This window comes from Vigna radiata, chromosome 1 (assembly GCF_000741045.1).
Source record: "Vigna radiata var. radiata cultivar VC1973A chromosome 1, Vradiata_ver6, whole genome shotgun sequence".
Lineage (NCBI taxonomy): Eukaryota > Viridiplantae > Streptophyta > Magnoliopsida > Fabales > Fabaceae > Vigna > Vigna radiata.
The window spans coordinates 26,355,682-26,371,246 of record NC_028351.1 but is presented as its reverse complement, the minus strand read 5'-3'; the positions used below and the strand labels follow the sequence as shown (position 1 = coordinate 26,371,246).

Here is a 15,565-nt window from a genome sequence, read left to right as displayed (position 1 = left end):
ACACATTAATTTAGAGGCCAAACAAGAAATACAAGAATTAATGTTTTACTTAAATTTTAAACGTAGATTGCATGAAGAAACCAACCAAACTCATGATAAAAAATAATATTTCAAACCTGCTGTCTCCTCCCTGAATTTTAATGTGAAATATTCATGAATGGAAGGGAATTGTAGATCAGGGTGTAAAGAAAAAGCAGAGCTAATGAATGAAACCGTTTAGTTTACGTACCCCTTGAGTCCATGTCAAGTTGATTTGAGGTAAATACTAGCAACTCCACTCCATCAATAAAACTTCTTAGCATTACTTTCTTGTCATTCATAAACTTCAATATGTCATTCAGGTTCTTTCTGAACCTACATTCAATTGAGAACATGTAGGATAAGCAGCTTAAACCACAATTGCACACATGGCTGACACCAAAAAGAAAAAGTAAAATGAAAAAGATCAAGAAAATAGGAAGAAATGACCTATCAGTATGTTCTGATGGAAAGAAATACATTTCTCTTGAAAGTTTATATGTTTTCTTATTAACAATGCAGTTTTAAAAAAAGAAAATAATAATAATAAGTGTTCAATAATTTAGCAGCACTCAAGATGAAAGTGATCCAATAAGTTCACACCACGGAGTGTAGAAGGGATTTTGTTAGGAGATATCTGGACAAGTATCGTCACCACCATACAAGAACCACGCCCTTATAATGCAGCAACAAGTTGATGAGAAATAAAAATTACACTAAAAATACCTTATCATATTAAGCGAGGTTGTCTACTGCATGAATCACACATCTTCGGACTTAGAAATTTTTTTTTTAAGAATATTATTTATCATGAAATTCTATGATATAATTTCCCAAATGTCCTTCATGTCTCCTATCTGTTGTCATAGATTTAAAAATCATGCAATCTCCCATCACGCTGCCATGGCCATCAAAAGCAGAAATATAACTTAAAGATTTCTACTTACAATGTAAAGTTGGTCATTCATAGAATATATCTTATCATGTATCAAAAGACTAGCAAACTTACAATAACAATTAATTTGGCATCAGGGGGCTCCACACGGCCTCCATGAATTCTCCTTCCCTCTGCAATGAATCAAAAGACTAGCAAACTTCTTATACCAAGCAATCATTCCCATAGCCCCATGAAACCCACTTCATCTTTTATCCTAAAATTAAAAATAAATAAATAAATCCATTACACTCAACTTTTGAGAAAACAAACAACTTTTGACCTTAGAAAGTATATATATACATGACAGTTGAAATTACATATTGAGGAAATCTTGAAGTAAAATATCCACAGACCTAACCCACCCCACTACTACAACCAATCTTAAAAGCAAAAAAGTTAAGAAAAGAAAATTTAGTTATGATTTTATAAACTACGATACTTAAACTAGCCAAAGTGATTCCTAGAAATCTAGCCCCAACGAGTGAAACCTTACTTCAGAAGAATCACTTTTCGAGCTTGCATCTATCTCTCCATTGCTCAAGTAGGTCCTCAAACTTCTATCATTTGGTTTTAGTTAGGTATCTTCACAATCCTCTTGCTGTCTGCAAATGTTAATTGACAAGATTAAACCTCATCATCCGAAACAACTTAGAGGCAAATTCTATAACCTGAAAATAGAAATATCCATAGCAATCTACCATACCTTTTATCATTATTTTCTGGCAGCCTCTGGATTGTCACCTGTCCATTAAGCAGCAAATCAGAATCACTGAAATCAGCATTGCAGTAAAAAACATTCTACACAATTTTGTTATTAAAAAAAGGGAGAGACCAAATACTAACATGCAAGACGGCTTCACAATGAGAATTCTTGATGGGAAGAGAGACAGTGGAGGGTTTCGTAGCCTCAGCGTACTCAGAAAAGTTTACAGAGACTTCCCCAAAGGAGCTAGCTTTTGATAACCCCTATACAGAAACCAGATCACAATCTGACACACATAACAAGCAACCACAAACAGAAAAATTTAAACTCCTTACCGTTGAAACCACAAAATAATATACTCTCTCACTGAATTTCCTAATCTTAGGCTCCTGAAAAAGCTTGATTGTTTCATAGACAGGATTCTCCCATCTACAAACTCCACCACGAATTGCTGCTTTCTCTAACCTCGTAGTTACCTTTCCAATGTCCCCTGGAACTATAGAAAGCACCAAAGATTCCACCCCAGATTGCACCATCTGAAAATCATACCAACCACAAAAAGCATTTTTGGCAGAGCAATGGGAGCAGAACAAACATGTAACTTATCCTTTTTGGCAAAATCATTTAAATTCACAGACAAAGAACTTACCTCCCCCTCCACACTACAAACTATAGACGAAGACGAAGATAGCCTCCAAAGACCACGGTAGAGGAAAAAAGGGAACAATGTCCACAGCTTTGCCCTAGAGTGCGCTTCTCGACCTTCGACGCCCCATTACGCAGTCCTGCAAAACGAAATCGAAAAACATGGCATCACAACAGCGCCCATTTGCGAAGTTGCAAAACGACACATTTACCAATCCTGGAATAGCTCTACCTCTACGCGTGAGGGAAAGAGATGAAAACTCTGCTAATAGCCCAAATAAATGGAAACATTTAGCCTCGAACAAACCCTCGAACGAAGAGCCTCTTCTACAAGAGAAGGAAGCGCCACTGAAGTGGGAGGTGCGCCACTGAAGTGGGAGGTCTGCCACTGCCTGCGCGAACGACGAAGAAAGCGACCTTTGGCGAGGAAGACAACGTTCTGTGGCGAGGAAGACAACGTTTTCCACGAACACAACCAGGGCGAGGGAGACAACTTTGGTTCGGAGCAACCAATTTGGGGGAATGCGTGGGCGAGGGTTTTCTGTTTGGGCAAAGTACTTGGCTCGAAGAATGAAATTGGGGGGACAGAAACCTAGTTTTGGGTTTAATGGCCGAGGTCGGTCTCACACCCTCGGTAAGGCCTTCGGTAAAATTAATATACCCACGGTCACGGGGCCTTCGGTAATAAGTCCTCGGTAATTTCCCCTTTTCCAGTAGTGTATGCTACCACAGAGAAAGAATTTTTGGCCATAGTCTATGCACTGGAGAAATTTAGATCTTATCTCATTGGATGTATAATTATAGTTTATACGGATCATGCAGCTATAAAGTACTTGTTAACAAAGCCAGATTGAAAGCCACGATTAATCAGGTGGGTACTTTTGTTACAAGAATTTGACATAGAAATTCGGGATAAAAAGGGATATGAGAATTTGATAGCTGATCACTTATCTTGATTGGTTAACACGGAAGTAACAAGCAAGGAGAAGGAAGTCTAAGAGTCTTTTTCAGATGAAACTCTTTTGTATATTCAACAAAGGCCATGGTTTGCTGATATGGCTAATTTTAAAGTTGCAGGTGTTATCCCTGAAGAATTAAATTGGTAATAGAAAAAGAAGTTTTATTCTGATGCTAAGTAATTTATATGGGATGATCCGTATTTATTTAAGATTGGAGCAGATAATCTTTTAAGGAGATGCGTAACTAAAGAAGAGGCAGAAGGAATCCTTTGGCATTGTCATAATTCTCCTTATAGAGGGCATTATAATGGGGATCGAACAGCTACAAAAATTCTTCAGTCAGGATTTTATTGGCCTACTTTATTCAAAGACGCACATAATCATGCTAGGAATTGTGATAAGTGTCAAAGGACAGGAGCTATTTCAAGAAGGCATGAGATGCCATTACAAGGTATTTTGGAAGTTGAAGTTTTTTATTGTTGGGGTATTTATTTTGTTGGCCCTTTTCCACCATCATTCAATAATGAATATATTTTGTTGGTTGTTGATTATGTGAGTAAATGGGTGGAAGCTCTAGCATGTCCAAAGAATGATGCCAATACGGTGATTAAATTCTTGAAAAGGAAAATTTTCTCATGCTTTGGAACCCCTAGGGTACTTATTAGTGATGGGGGGTCTCATTTTTGTAATGCTCAGCTTGCTAAGGTACTTAGACATTATGGGGTGAAACATAAAGTGGTTGCACCCTCTCATCCACAAACAAATGGTCAAGCTGAAGTTTCCAATAGAGAAATTAAGAGGATATTAGAGAAGACAGTTGCTTTTTCACGAAAAGATTGGTCATGGAAATTAGATGATGCTCTTTGGGCATACAGGACGGCTATGAAGACTTCATTAGGATTATCACCTTTTCAGATGGTGTATGGGAAAGCATGTCACTTGCCAATAGAGATGGAACATAAGGCTTTGTGGGCTTTGAAATTTTTAAATTCTGATCCTCATGAAACTCAAAGCAAACGAAGAAATCAGTTATTAGAACTTGAAGAGATGCGGTTACATGCATATGATTCATCCAGGAATTATAAAGAAAAGGTGAAATTTTATCATGATAAAAAGCTGATAAAGAGAGTCTTCACTCCCGGACAACAGGTGCTACTATTTAATTCACGGTTGAAGTTATTTCGTGGGAAGCTGAAATCGAAATGGTCGGGACCCTTTGTGATAAAGCAGGTATATCCGAACAAAGCTGTGGAATTGGAGACTATAGATAAGAAGAGAAATTGGGTTGTAAATGGTCAGAGGCTCAAACACTATTTAAGAGGAGAAGTGGAGCAGTTTTCCACCGTACTGATGTTGGTGGATCCATGAGGTCTGGGTCAGGCTCGTGACGTTAAACAAGTGCTTTTGGGAGGCAACCCAGGTTTTATCATTTTGAATTAGTAGTACAGGTTCAATTTATGTTTGAATTTATGCTTGGCTTGTACACTTATTCAGATAATGGTTCGATTTTATTGCATGATGAGTTGTTTGCTATTAATGATTGATTGTGGATGATGATTGAGAATGTGTGAATGTTGATATCCAGGTTGATGGTTCACTAGCTATGTGAACAGATGAGTAAGTGATTCATGATTGTGATTTTGATACTAAGCAGGATTCATGTGAGAAATGAGAAAGCATGATTATGTGAGGTATTGAGCTTCAGAGTTATTGTTGTGTGCACTGTTTACAGGGAATCATGAATGGTATTGACTTCATCTTGATAATTGATTGAATTGCATGTGTATGTCATATGATCAAGGCCATGCTTGGAAAATCCTTATTTAGCCAAATTTTCACCCAAAAGAATTTTAAATGATATACCCTTTTTGAACCTTGACCTTAAACAGTATGAAAACCCTTGTTTGAATTGATTTACCTTGAGTTAGGGTTGAGAATAATTATATGTGTTGAAGAGGTTCAAGTTTGGGGTTGAATGGGGAAAGTGAAAGGCAAAAGAAAAAGGAAAACATTGAGTTCAAAAGAATGAAAAAGAGAAATGCATGTGAAAGAAAAAGAAAAGAAGAAAAGAGAAAAAGAATGTAAAGAAGAACTCAATGTAAAATGAAAAAGGGAAAAAGTTGGGAATGAGTGAGATTGGTTAAAAAGGGAGTGTACTTGAACTTTGAATGATGATTTAAACTCTCTTAAATCAAGGATTTTATATTCCAGAAAAACCAATTTTCTTGATAGCCCAGCCGCAATACAAGCCTTGGAAAAAGTCCTTGTGATGGCATTTGCATGTGAAGATGTTAATTGTCTTAGATGAATGACAATATTGTTTTATGTGACATGTGAACAGTAGGGAGTAGAGTGACCTCCTAAACACTTGAGTGATTGAATGAAACACTTGCTTGGTGAGAATTGTTAAATCCATGATTACATCTATGTTTAGTTGATTGATCATTCATGAATGAAACATCTGTTGGAAAAAGATTGATTATGTGAACTAATTTGGATTGAAAGCATGCATGCATCTTTCTAGATATCCATTGAAATTTGAAATTTTATAATAACTTGTCATGAGAAAAAGGAGTTTTGAAAAGTGTGAATTATTTGATGAAGAAGTGGAAAGCCAAGTTTTGTCTTGTTTGCTTGAGGACAAGCAAAGTTCTAAGTTTGGGGTTGTGATAACGGTTTAAAAACCGTTATTTTCATGCTTAAATTTGATAGTAAAACACACCCTTTATGGCTTAGAATGAGCTTTAAATCAAGTAAAGCACTTAGTTGTGTCTTGTGAGAGTCAAAAGTTGGTCTTAGAGATATTATGCTTGTTTTGCAGGGTTTTTAGATGAATTAAGGATGGAAGTGAAGTAAGGTGAACTTAGACCCATGAAAGAAGAAGAAAAATGATGAAAAGAAGGGTCAAGCAAGCCGCTAAGCGCCAAAATGGTCCGCTGAGCGCTTAGAGCGATTAGAGGGAAACTGCTCAGCGGCAAAACTGACCGCTGAGCGGTCAAAGCGGCATAAGGAAAACCCCTGAGCGGTGAATTTAGGCGCTTGGGCGGTTGTTTGTTTTTTTTAGCTAGATTTGGTAAATCTTTCTGTAATCTATCTGTTATCTTTTTGGGCTTATATATAGCCCCAGTGCGATTTAGAAGGTGATTCTTTTGGCAGAGAGAAACGTCCAGAGTTATTCCACACCTTGGAGGAGGTTCCTTGGATGCTTAGGCCCCATTCAACCAAGTTTAGGGTTATTTCTTCCATTCTTTCATTATTTTCATCTAGTTTCACCATGATTATGGTGAACTAAACCCTTTGTTGTTGGGGAACAATGTAATCTTTTGAAACTCTCATATATTCAAATTCTTATTTATTTCATATGCTTGTCATATACTTGTTTATCAATTGTTGGGTTCTCATTTGTGCTCAATGCTTTTATGGTTTAACTCATTCAGTAAAAGATGTTTGTCTTTATCGATATGGGGACGTACGGTAATGTCATGAACTGGTGGAAAATTCCTTGTTTATGCCAATATCGCCTAGGGATAGGGGTAAGACAGTCAATTGTAGTTGCTTCCGATCGCATTGCATTATTGGTTACTAGGGGAGGCTAGGGATAGCAAGCCGGTAATTAATAATAGGCTTTTTTCACCAAGGGATTGGGTTAAGGGTAAATAAGAAAGTGTACATGGCAATTAGATAAATAAGTGAAGTAAATAAGAAGAGTAGATATATNAGAGTGGATAAGATGAAATTGTAAACCCCAACAACACCATTCATTCATAGTTTCTCAAAACCAATTGAATCAACTGCATTACATTTTTATTTTTGTTCTTTGCATATAACCACCAAATTTATTCTCTTCTCAAGTCTTACGCGATTAGGTTACATGAAAGTTAAGGTCTAAGAATCCTTTGGGAAAATCATACTCGGACTTATCCGTTTATATTACTTTATAACGATCTGGTACACTTGCCATAGACTTAAGAGTAGTATATTTATATATTCATAAAGAATACTAAATCCTTTTGTTAGTAATATTTATGTATTTATTTTTTTTGTTTTTAAAAAGGGAGTGATATGCTCTCTAAATTTTCTATGTATCAGGAAAGAGTGATATCTGGTCATCAATAAAATTTTAGCAAGTTAATGATGTGTACAATTTTTAACCTTATACCGTTGGCACAAGGAAGAAAAAGAAAGGAAAACAAGAAAAGGAGACAACAAAAAGTACAATTTTAATTTCTCAATCTTATATTTTGTTGGTATATACGTGTGAAAAACGGAGAAAAAACAATAAAGCTACAATTTTATTTTTTTACCGTGACCTTATAAAGAAATATATTATTAAATAATGTAAATGCTTATGACGATTTTAATTGGCAAACAGTTACATGTAATATATGTAACTAAGGATTAGTTCCGTAATTTTGGTTCTGACTTATATAGGTAGGGGTTAGAAGAATTCACACATTTAAAAGTTTTTATTAAAAAAATTCAGGAAACTAAAATATTTCCAAAAATTCTGACTTAAAAGTTAGTTTACCCGTCTTCTTTTCAAAAGGAATATTCATTTTGAATAAAAAAGTATTATTAATTTCTAATTTGTTGCAAATTTAATTAATTTTAATTTTTCAAATAATTATATACAAACAATATCTGATACAATTCCAAATCCAGAAATAATATTTTGATACACATAAATTTTTTACATTTATCTAATATTACAATTCTTTATTTTTTTTTCTTTCTAAAAATATACAAATTTTCTCTTTTACTATTATCTTATCTTTATAATGTTAAATTAATATAAATATATATCACTTTACTTATCCAAATATAAGAAAATTCAAACATTAATTAAAAAATCGACAAGAACACAAATTCACACATTTTTTCAAAGTAAAATCTATTTACGTAAGTTTTTGTTACATTTAATATAAGAAATGTACTTTATACATTAACGGTAATTATAATATATAAAATTAATTTAATTGTGTTGGTGTCGTGTTAAGTCACTGGCAAGTGTACCAGATCGTTATCAAGTAATATAAAATGGGTAAGTCCAAGTATCGTTTCTCAAAGGACTCTTAGGCCTTACTTTTCATGTAAACCAATCGCGTAAGACTTGAGAAAAAAATTAAATTAAGGTTTGAATGCAAAGAATAAAAGTAAACATGCAAATGCAGTGATTCAATTGGGGAAACTATGGATGAATGGAGTTATTGGGGTTTACAATTTCATCTTATCCACCCTCATATATCTACTCTTCTTATTTAATTTGCTTATTTATCATATTGTCATGCAAACTTTCTTGGTCTACTCTTAACCCAATCCCTTGACGAAAAGAGCCTATTACTAATTACCGGCTTGCTATCCCTAACCTCCTCTAGTAATTAATAATGCCTGATAAACGGAAGAAAAATACAATTGATCGTCCTACCCCTATCCCTAGGTGGTATTGCTTAATCAAGGAATTCCCACCAGTTCATTACCTTATTGTATCAATAAAGACAAACACTGAATTAGTTAAATGATAAAAGCATTAAATGCAGGTAAGGAACCCAACAATTGATAAATTAAGCATATGTAAGCATATAAACTAAATAAGAATTTGGATATATCTCTGCCAAAAGAATATGATTTGATTCGTACTGGGACTATATATAAGGCAAAAAGATAATAGAAAAATTACAGAATCTATGCTAATAAAAACAGACAACCGCCCAGGCACCTAAGTAAACTGCTCAACGGTTTCCCCTTTTGCCCTTGATCGCTCTGGACGCTCAGCGCTCCATTCTGGCGCTCAGCAGTTCACTTGACCGTTCTTTTCATCCTTTTTCTTTCTCTTTCACGGGTCTAAGTCCACCTTTCTTCACTTCCATCTTCAATTCATCTTAAAACCCTGCAAAACAATGTAAAAATAAGTATTATATCTCTAAAACCAACTTTTGACTCTCTCGTGACTCAATTTTACTTGATTTAAACTCATTATAAGTCATAAAGAATGTGTTTTGATATCTAATTTAAGTATGAAAATAACAGCTTTTAGACCGTTATCATGTCGATATAATTAACTAAAATAAATTAGCATCAACATAAAAAGTTAATTAAAATAAATATTCATCAATATAAAACGTTAGTCAAAATAAATATTAAAGACAAATAATTTAATTAACTTTAATAAATACTAAATATAAACTATCAATGTTAATTTAAACATTAATTGAAATAAATATTAAAAATAAATAGAGTTAGTAAGTAAAGATTACAAAGTTTATATGAAAATAATATTATAAATCTCAAATATAGAGACTTGTATTGTTTTTTATTGTTTTCTTTTTCATATAAAAATAACATATAAAATGTTTATTTCATAATTAGTCATTTATCAAATAAGTGTGATCACAGTATAAGATAAAAGAGTTATATTTTACAACATTTATTAAAATGAAAAAATTATTCTTCGTGTTAGTAAAAAACATATATTCATCAATGTAAATTAATAAATAAATTATAGTCGATATTACATTACATATTATATACTTTATTTGATAACATAATAATAAATATGATATAAAAATATAAAAAATTATAATATATTAAACTATCTAATAAATTTTATAATTTTATATGTATATAAATGATATATATTGTTTTTAAAAGTTAATTAAAATCTGACAAATAAGATCAATTTCATCTTAATCTTAACTTACTTGAGAAAGAATTTTGAGAGTTGAAACTCTTTTTTTCCTCCCACTTAAGAAGAATTTCTAAAAAAAAAACTTTTTCAAGAATGAATTAGGATTAGTTCAGGAACCATAAGTTAAGTTGATAGGTTTATTGAATATACTTAAATCACTATATTCTATATTTTTATTTATTGCATAAGGATACGAAATTTAGATATTAAAATTTAGGTGTTTTTAATTATATAAATTACTTTAATTATCCTTTAGGAAATATAATGAAATGATAATATCCTAAGTTAAAAGTAAATTATAAAAATTAATAAATTAGGAAAAAATTATTCAAGTCAATCAAAAGTATATAAATACTTTCGAAACTCATAAAACATAAGAATCAGGCCATTAATGGTTTACAATTATAGGTTTTTTTTTTTTTTTTTTTTTTACATAATGCATATATTTTTTTGTACATAATGCATATCTATACTTCTAAAATTTATAAGTAACCATATTCAAATTTAAACTCTATTTATAGAAAAAGTTAGGATAATTATACTAGCCCTGTATTTAATGAAATTTTAACTGTCTGTAGAGTCCAAAAATAGGTATTTAATTTTTATATTTTCAATAAATATATATTTATATTTTATATTTAGATATACATTTTAATTTTCTTATGGTTTTTTTTTAGAAAAAGACATTTATATCCTTTACATTTTTGTCTTAAAGTATATTACTTAACTTTCTTATTCTATCTCAAAATCGAATATAAAGTAAAAATTAAAAAAAAAATAAAACTAATGTTTAATTATAAGAAAATTGCACCTAATGTTTCTAAGACACTCGTAAATGACGTTTGTGAAAACTATCTATGTGTAATAGATATCTCATATTTAATTTTCACAGTATACAGAAGCATGTTGGATAAAAATGAGAGTATTATCAATAAAATTAATCTTTAAACTAGTGGATTAGGGGAAACATCACATCACCTCCCTTTACCTTATTGACAAAGTAATATTTATAATCTATATTTTATTTGTATTTTTAATTTTATCATAATTATATATGTAATCGTAATAACTATTATTTAATAAATTTAATTAGGGCATGTTTATTTAAATTATTTTAGAAAAAAAACATATTGTGTTAATAAAATTAATATTTATGATTTCTAACATTTTGTATTAAATTTTTTCAAAAAGCAGAAACAGAAAAAAAATGTAATCAACATCTTTAAAAACAATAGATTTTAAGGAAAAAAAAAATTAGACATAAAAAATTAATTTTATTTCTATAATAATTAATTTCTCGCCATAACTTTTTTAAGCATAAACAAGTATATCCTTATCCACGTATTTTACAGATATTTATTACTTTTATATGAAATTAATGTTTTATAAAAGGGCGACCTTCTTATATTTTTATATAACAATATATAATTAGCAATAATATGATTTTGTGATGTAACAATCCAATCCAACCTTTAAGGTTTTTCCATAAATTTCCTTAATTTTATAATTTAAAATTAAAATATTTAAGTTTTATTTAAGTTCTATTCAAATATAATATTCTATTATAAAAATTGTGTATTAGCATGAATGTGGATTATTAAATAAATAAAGAATGTAAATATTATTTGTGGAAAGCAAAATGCATTTAGCAACTTCAGAGGAAATGTTTTTATTTTCTCTATAAAAATTTAATACAAATATTTGTTTATCCTTCATTAAATTATAAATAATTATCATCTAATTACCATTGGCAATACATTCTAAAATAATTATTTTTGACATGGTGATTTAAGTTTTGGTTACAGCTTTCATTGTATTTTTAAATAAAAAAGTAATTCTTACACATCAATATTTATCAAAATATTTCTTTTACAACTGTTTTGCATTTCCATCTGTATTTTTCTGAGTAACCACATTTTACTTTAATATTTATATTATATTACAATTATTAGGTGACTCAAACTTTTGTTGTCTACTGTGTGTCAGTGAAGAGTGGCCATGTACTTGCAGAGTGGTAAATTGCTACAATAAAAATATCATATATCTTATTTTTGAGGTGTTTTTTCAATTTCATCCTCTTCTTATTAAAACTTCCAATTGGGTTCTCATAAAAGCTGATTTCAATCAATTTAACCCTTTTTGTTAAAAAAGATTAACGACGTGAAGTTTTTGTACAACAGGGTGGATAAGGTAAAGAGTTTTTGTCATATCACTTCTGCTATGTCACAATCATCTTTTCCAACGATAGAAACCTAATTTCTAGTGAAACCCTAGCCACCGCCGTGAGCAAAACCCTAGCGCTGTCGCGCCGCTGCGAAGCCTTCAGTCTCGCCGTCACCACCTTCGCTTCACTACCACCTTTTTCAACTTCCAATTCCATCCACTTTCACATTCGCCTTCTCTCTATCATCTTCTACCATGGCTGCCACCGATGACTCCCTCCGCAAATCCCTTGCCGACAAGCACGCCATCGTCAAGGCGCAGGGCAACGCCGTCCACGCTCTCAAGGCAGCGAGCGCCCCCAAGACGAAAATCGACACTACCATCGAAACCCTAAATGCACTCAAGCTGGAGAAAACATCCATCGAGCGCTCCCTCATCGGCGGTTCCAACACCAGCAAGGCGTTCAGGCAGGCTATGGGGAGCACCCTGAAGTGGCTTTTGTTCTACATCCCGTCGTTCATCCCTTAGTAGGGGTATTAAGATTTTGAGCAGATCCAGAAGTCCAGTCAAAGATTATTGAATTTTAGAAGCACGACGTCATTTTCATTTCTTTTCCTTGAAAAAAAAAAGGCAATGCATTTTCTTTCTCAATGTTAAGAATCGTGATTTAATTCTTTTTCCTTGCTTTGCTGGAGTTACGGTTTTCAATTTTAAAGAAGGGGAGCTGTTTACATTTTGGGCTATGCTGGAAGTGGTGATTTTTATTTTGCTTTGAATGAAACAGTATTCATCTTGGTGGCGCGCTGTGACTTCCTGGAGAGAAGAGGTGCTGATTTCATATTCATGGAGGAGATTCATTTTTTTTTTTAATTTAGGAAGCACACAGCTGATTTCTTTTGGGTGAAGTATCTTATCTTTTCTTTTATAATGAAGAAGCACCTTTAATTTTCTTCTAAAGAAGCACGCTGATTTCCGATCCCGTCGATGATTACACTGTCCTCATTGGAGATTGGTACAAGTTCAACCACACGGTAATATCACAAACACCACTTTTCTCTCCTCTCTCTATGTCAGGTGTGGCAGAGGTGGCTGCTGCGGTGGTGGAGCCGCCTGTGGTGGCTGCTCCTCTTGTTGTAGAGGAATTATTTAGTGGGCATTGAGGTCCATTGTTCCCAACTCTTTCAAATCTTAAATAGCCCTAATGAAGTTTGTATCTTCTCTGCTAATGACTTCGCGCAAGCTTCCGATGTACTCTCTTCTCAGATTGTCACTCGAAATTGAATCCCAAATTCGATTTAATTTAACCCTAAATCCCTAAACCAGATTTCAAAATAACTTTATTTTAAATTTTAATTTTTGCCAAATGCAACGTTTCATCACTTCCTTGCCACGTTTCAACACTACAAAGGCCACGTTTACATAAATGAACAACTCATCCATCCTGTTCTACAAAAACTTCATGGTGTTAACTTTTTTTAATGGAAAGGGCTAAATTGATTGAAATTAGCTCTTATGAGGACCCACGTCGTCCAAAAACATTCCCTCCAAAACCCTTCCCCTTTGCTCCTCCAACACCAAAGTCCTAACCCTAAGCTTGCTCTGCCCAAATTTCAGAAATTCTCGCTCTCCTTTGCCCAAAGCCCTAACCCTAAGGTGTTCTCCCGCGAAGCTTTCATTGGTTCTTGTTTCCATTCTCTCATCTACCTCTCTCATCTACCTCTGTCTTTCCGGTGGCATTATGTGCCTGTTCGTTCTCTCCGGTCTCATCGAGGTTCGTTGTGCATGTTACAGGTGGGGTGGTGGTTCATGGTTGTGTGTGTGAGGCTTGTGTGCCGCAGGGGTGGTGGTTCGTGCCTATACGCGTGAGGCTTGTGCGCCGTAGGGGTGTGAAACAATTTAGCCCCTGCCGTTAAAAATCGTTAACGGTGTTAAGTTTTTGCACAGATGGAGTGTTGATGTGTCAATTTTTTAAAACCTGACATAAGTTGGGTGTTAGGTGGAATTTTCTTACTTGAAAAATGTTTGATTAAAAATGTAAAGAGAAAATCATCCTCCATTAGAAACACCACCGAGAAATTCTACCTAGAAATCCTACCCAGAAATCCTACCTAGAAATAATACTCAGAAATCTTCTTCCAAGAGAGACACAACAAAGAGAGAAGATGAACACAAAAACAACAAACACAAATATTGATTACGAAAACAACCACCAGTCTCTCGACAGAATCAACTAAAACATGGTGGATGATAGACATACACTAAGTAAAGGAAGGGACTCCGCAGCACCACAAAAAACTGTAATAAGAATGTTTAAATCAAAATCCTTTTGATCAACCACAAATACAGATTTAGCCAGATTCAAAGTTACAGTTTCGACCACGGGAACCTTAGTCTTTGACCTTTGATTCAAATCCTGCAACACATAACCTACCAATTAAAATCAAATTCAAAGGTCCCACCACCATCAACAAGGAATTTTTTTTTTCTTTGGATTAAAAAAAAATAATTTTTAGGGATTACAGATCTATCACCTAGGGTTTGGGGGAAAAGAAAAAGAGAGGGAAGATAGCTTCCTAGATAGTCTGAGACATGCTGACGGAATGGGTAACGAAGGAATGAATGAATTTTGTGAATGTTTGTGAAACTGAACAGTAACAATTGCAAAAGACACGAGCTTTTGATGCAACAGAGAAAAAAAAGCTGAAAAAGGGGAAAAGAGAGGCCCGACCTCTACCATCGTCTTCTCCAAAAGACCCCATTCTCATCCCTCTTACTGCAATTTTCTTTTATTTCCACTACACTAAAAAAAATACACAAGAAAAACAAGTTCAACACCCTCCATTGCTAGTTACTACTCCAATCTTCTTGCACATTAGAAAAAAAAGGGAAACAACGGAAAGGAAGGTGATTCCAGAACTGGTGTAGTGGTGTGTGGCGGTGCCTCCAGAACAGGTGATGTCACCGACAACTTTTCCGGCCAGCCATAGGGACGTGCGGCGGACTGGTCTTGTCGAGGGCAGATGATTGCCGTAGATGATGAGAAGGAACCCTAGGCTTTCTCTTTTTCTAGGAGGAGAAGAAGATACCTAGGTCAGGATTTTTATTTTTAAAATGTTTTTTTTTATAAAATTCCACGTGTGAATATCATATTTAAAAAATTGTCCACGTCAATAGTCAATTTCAGTAAAAACTTAACACCGTTAACGATTTTTAACGGCAGGGGCTATTTTGTTTCAAAATAAGCACTTATAAGGACTCGATTGGGAGACTTTAAGAGAATGAGACCAAATTGAGAATACCTAACAAAGATAAGGACGCCTAAATGGTTTAAACCAAATTTAAACTTGAAGAATCCACAGTAATCTTTATCCACCACAATTTTGCTTAGGTATTTTATGTTGCTACATTTACTACATCTTAATCTCTCTATCCATATATATATATATATATATATA

The 15,565-nt window shown here is 33.4% G+C and overlaps 1 protein-coding gene and 1 long non-coding RNA gene across 2 annotated transcripts; one reads left to right on the top strand and one right to left on the bottom strand.

The window, feature by feature from the left end:
* Positions 1 to 1,676: 1,676 nt before the first annotated feature.
* On the bottom strand, positions 1,677 to 2,034 carry LOC106769049. Its single transcript, XR_001376301.2, has 3 exons — positions 1,994 to 2,034; positions 1,799 to 1,921; positions 1,677 to 1,696 (listed from the first exon to the last, which is right to left on the bottom strand). It is a non-coding gene; the product is annotated as an uncharacterized LOC106769049 (long non-coding RNA).
* A 2,110-nt stretch (positions 2,035 to 4,144) lies between these two features.
* Positions 4,145 to 4,630, top strand: LOC106760246. The gene has a single exon (XM_014643713.1). It carries the CDS (start codon positions 4,145 to 4,147, stop codon positions 4,628 to 4,630), a length of 486 nt encoding a protein of 161 aa, XP_014499199.1.
* The last annotated feature ends 10,935 nt before the right edge of the window (positions 4,631 to 15,565 follow it).

Excerpts from the sequence above, each read along its gene's own strand:
- LOC106760246 (XM_014643713.1), top strand. The coding sequence starts at position 4,145 with ATGAAGACTTCATTAGGATTATCACCTTTTCAGATGGTGTATGGGAAA.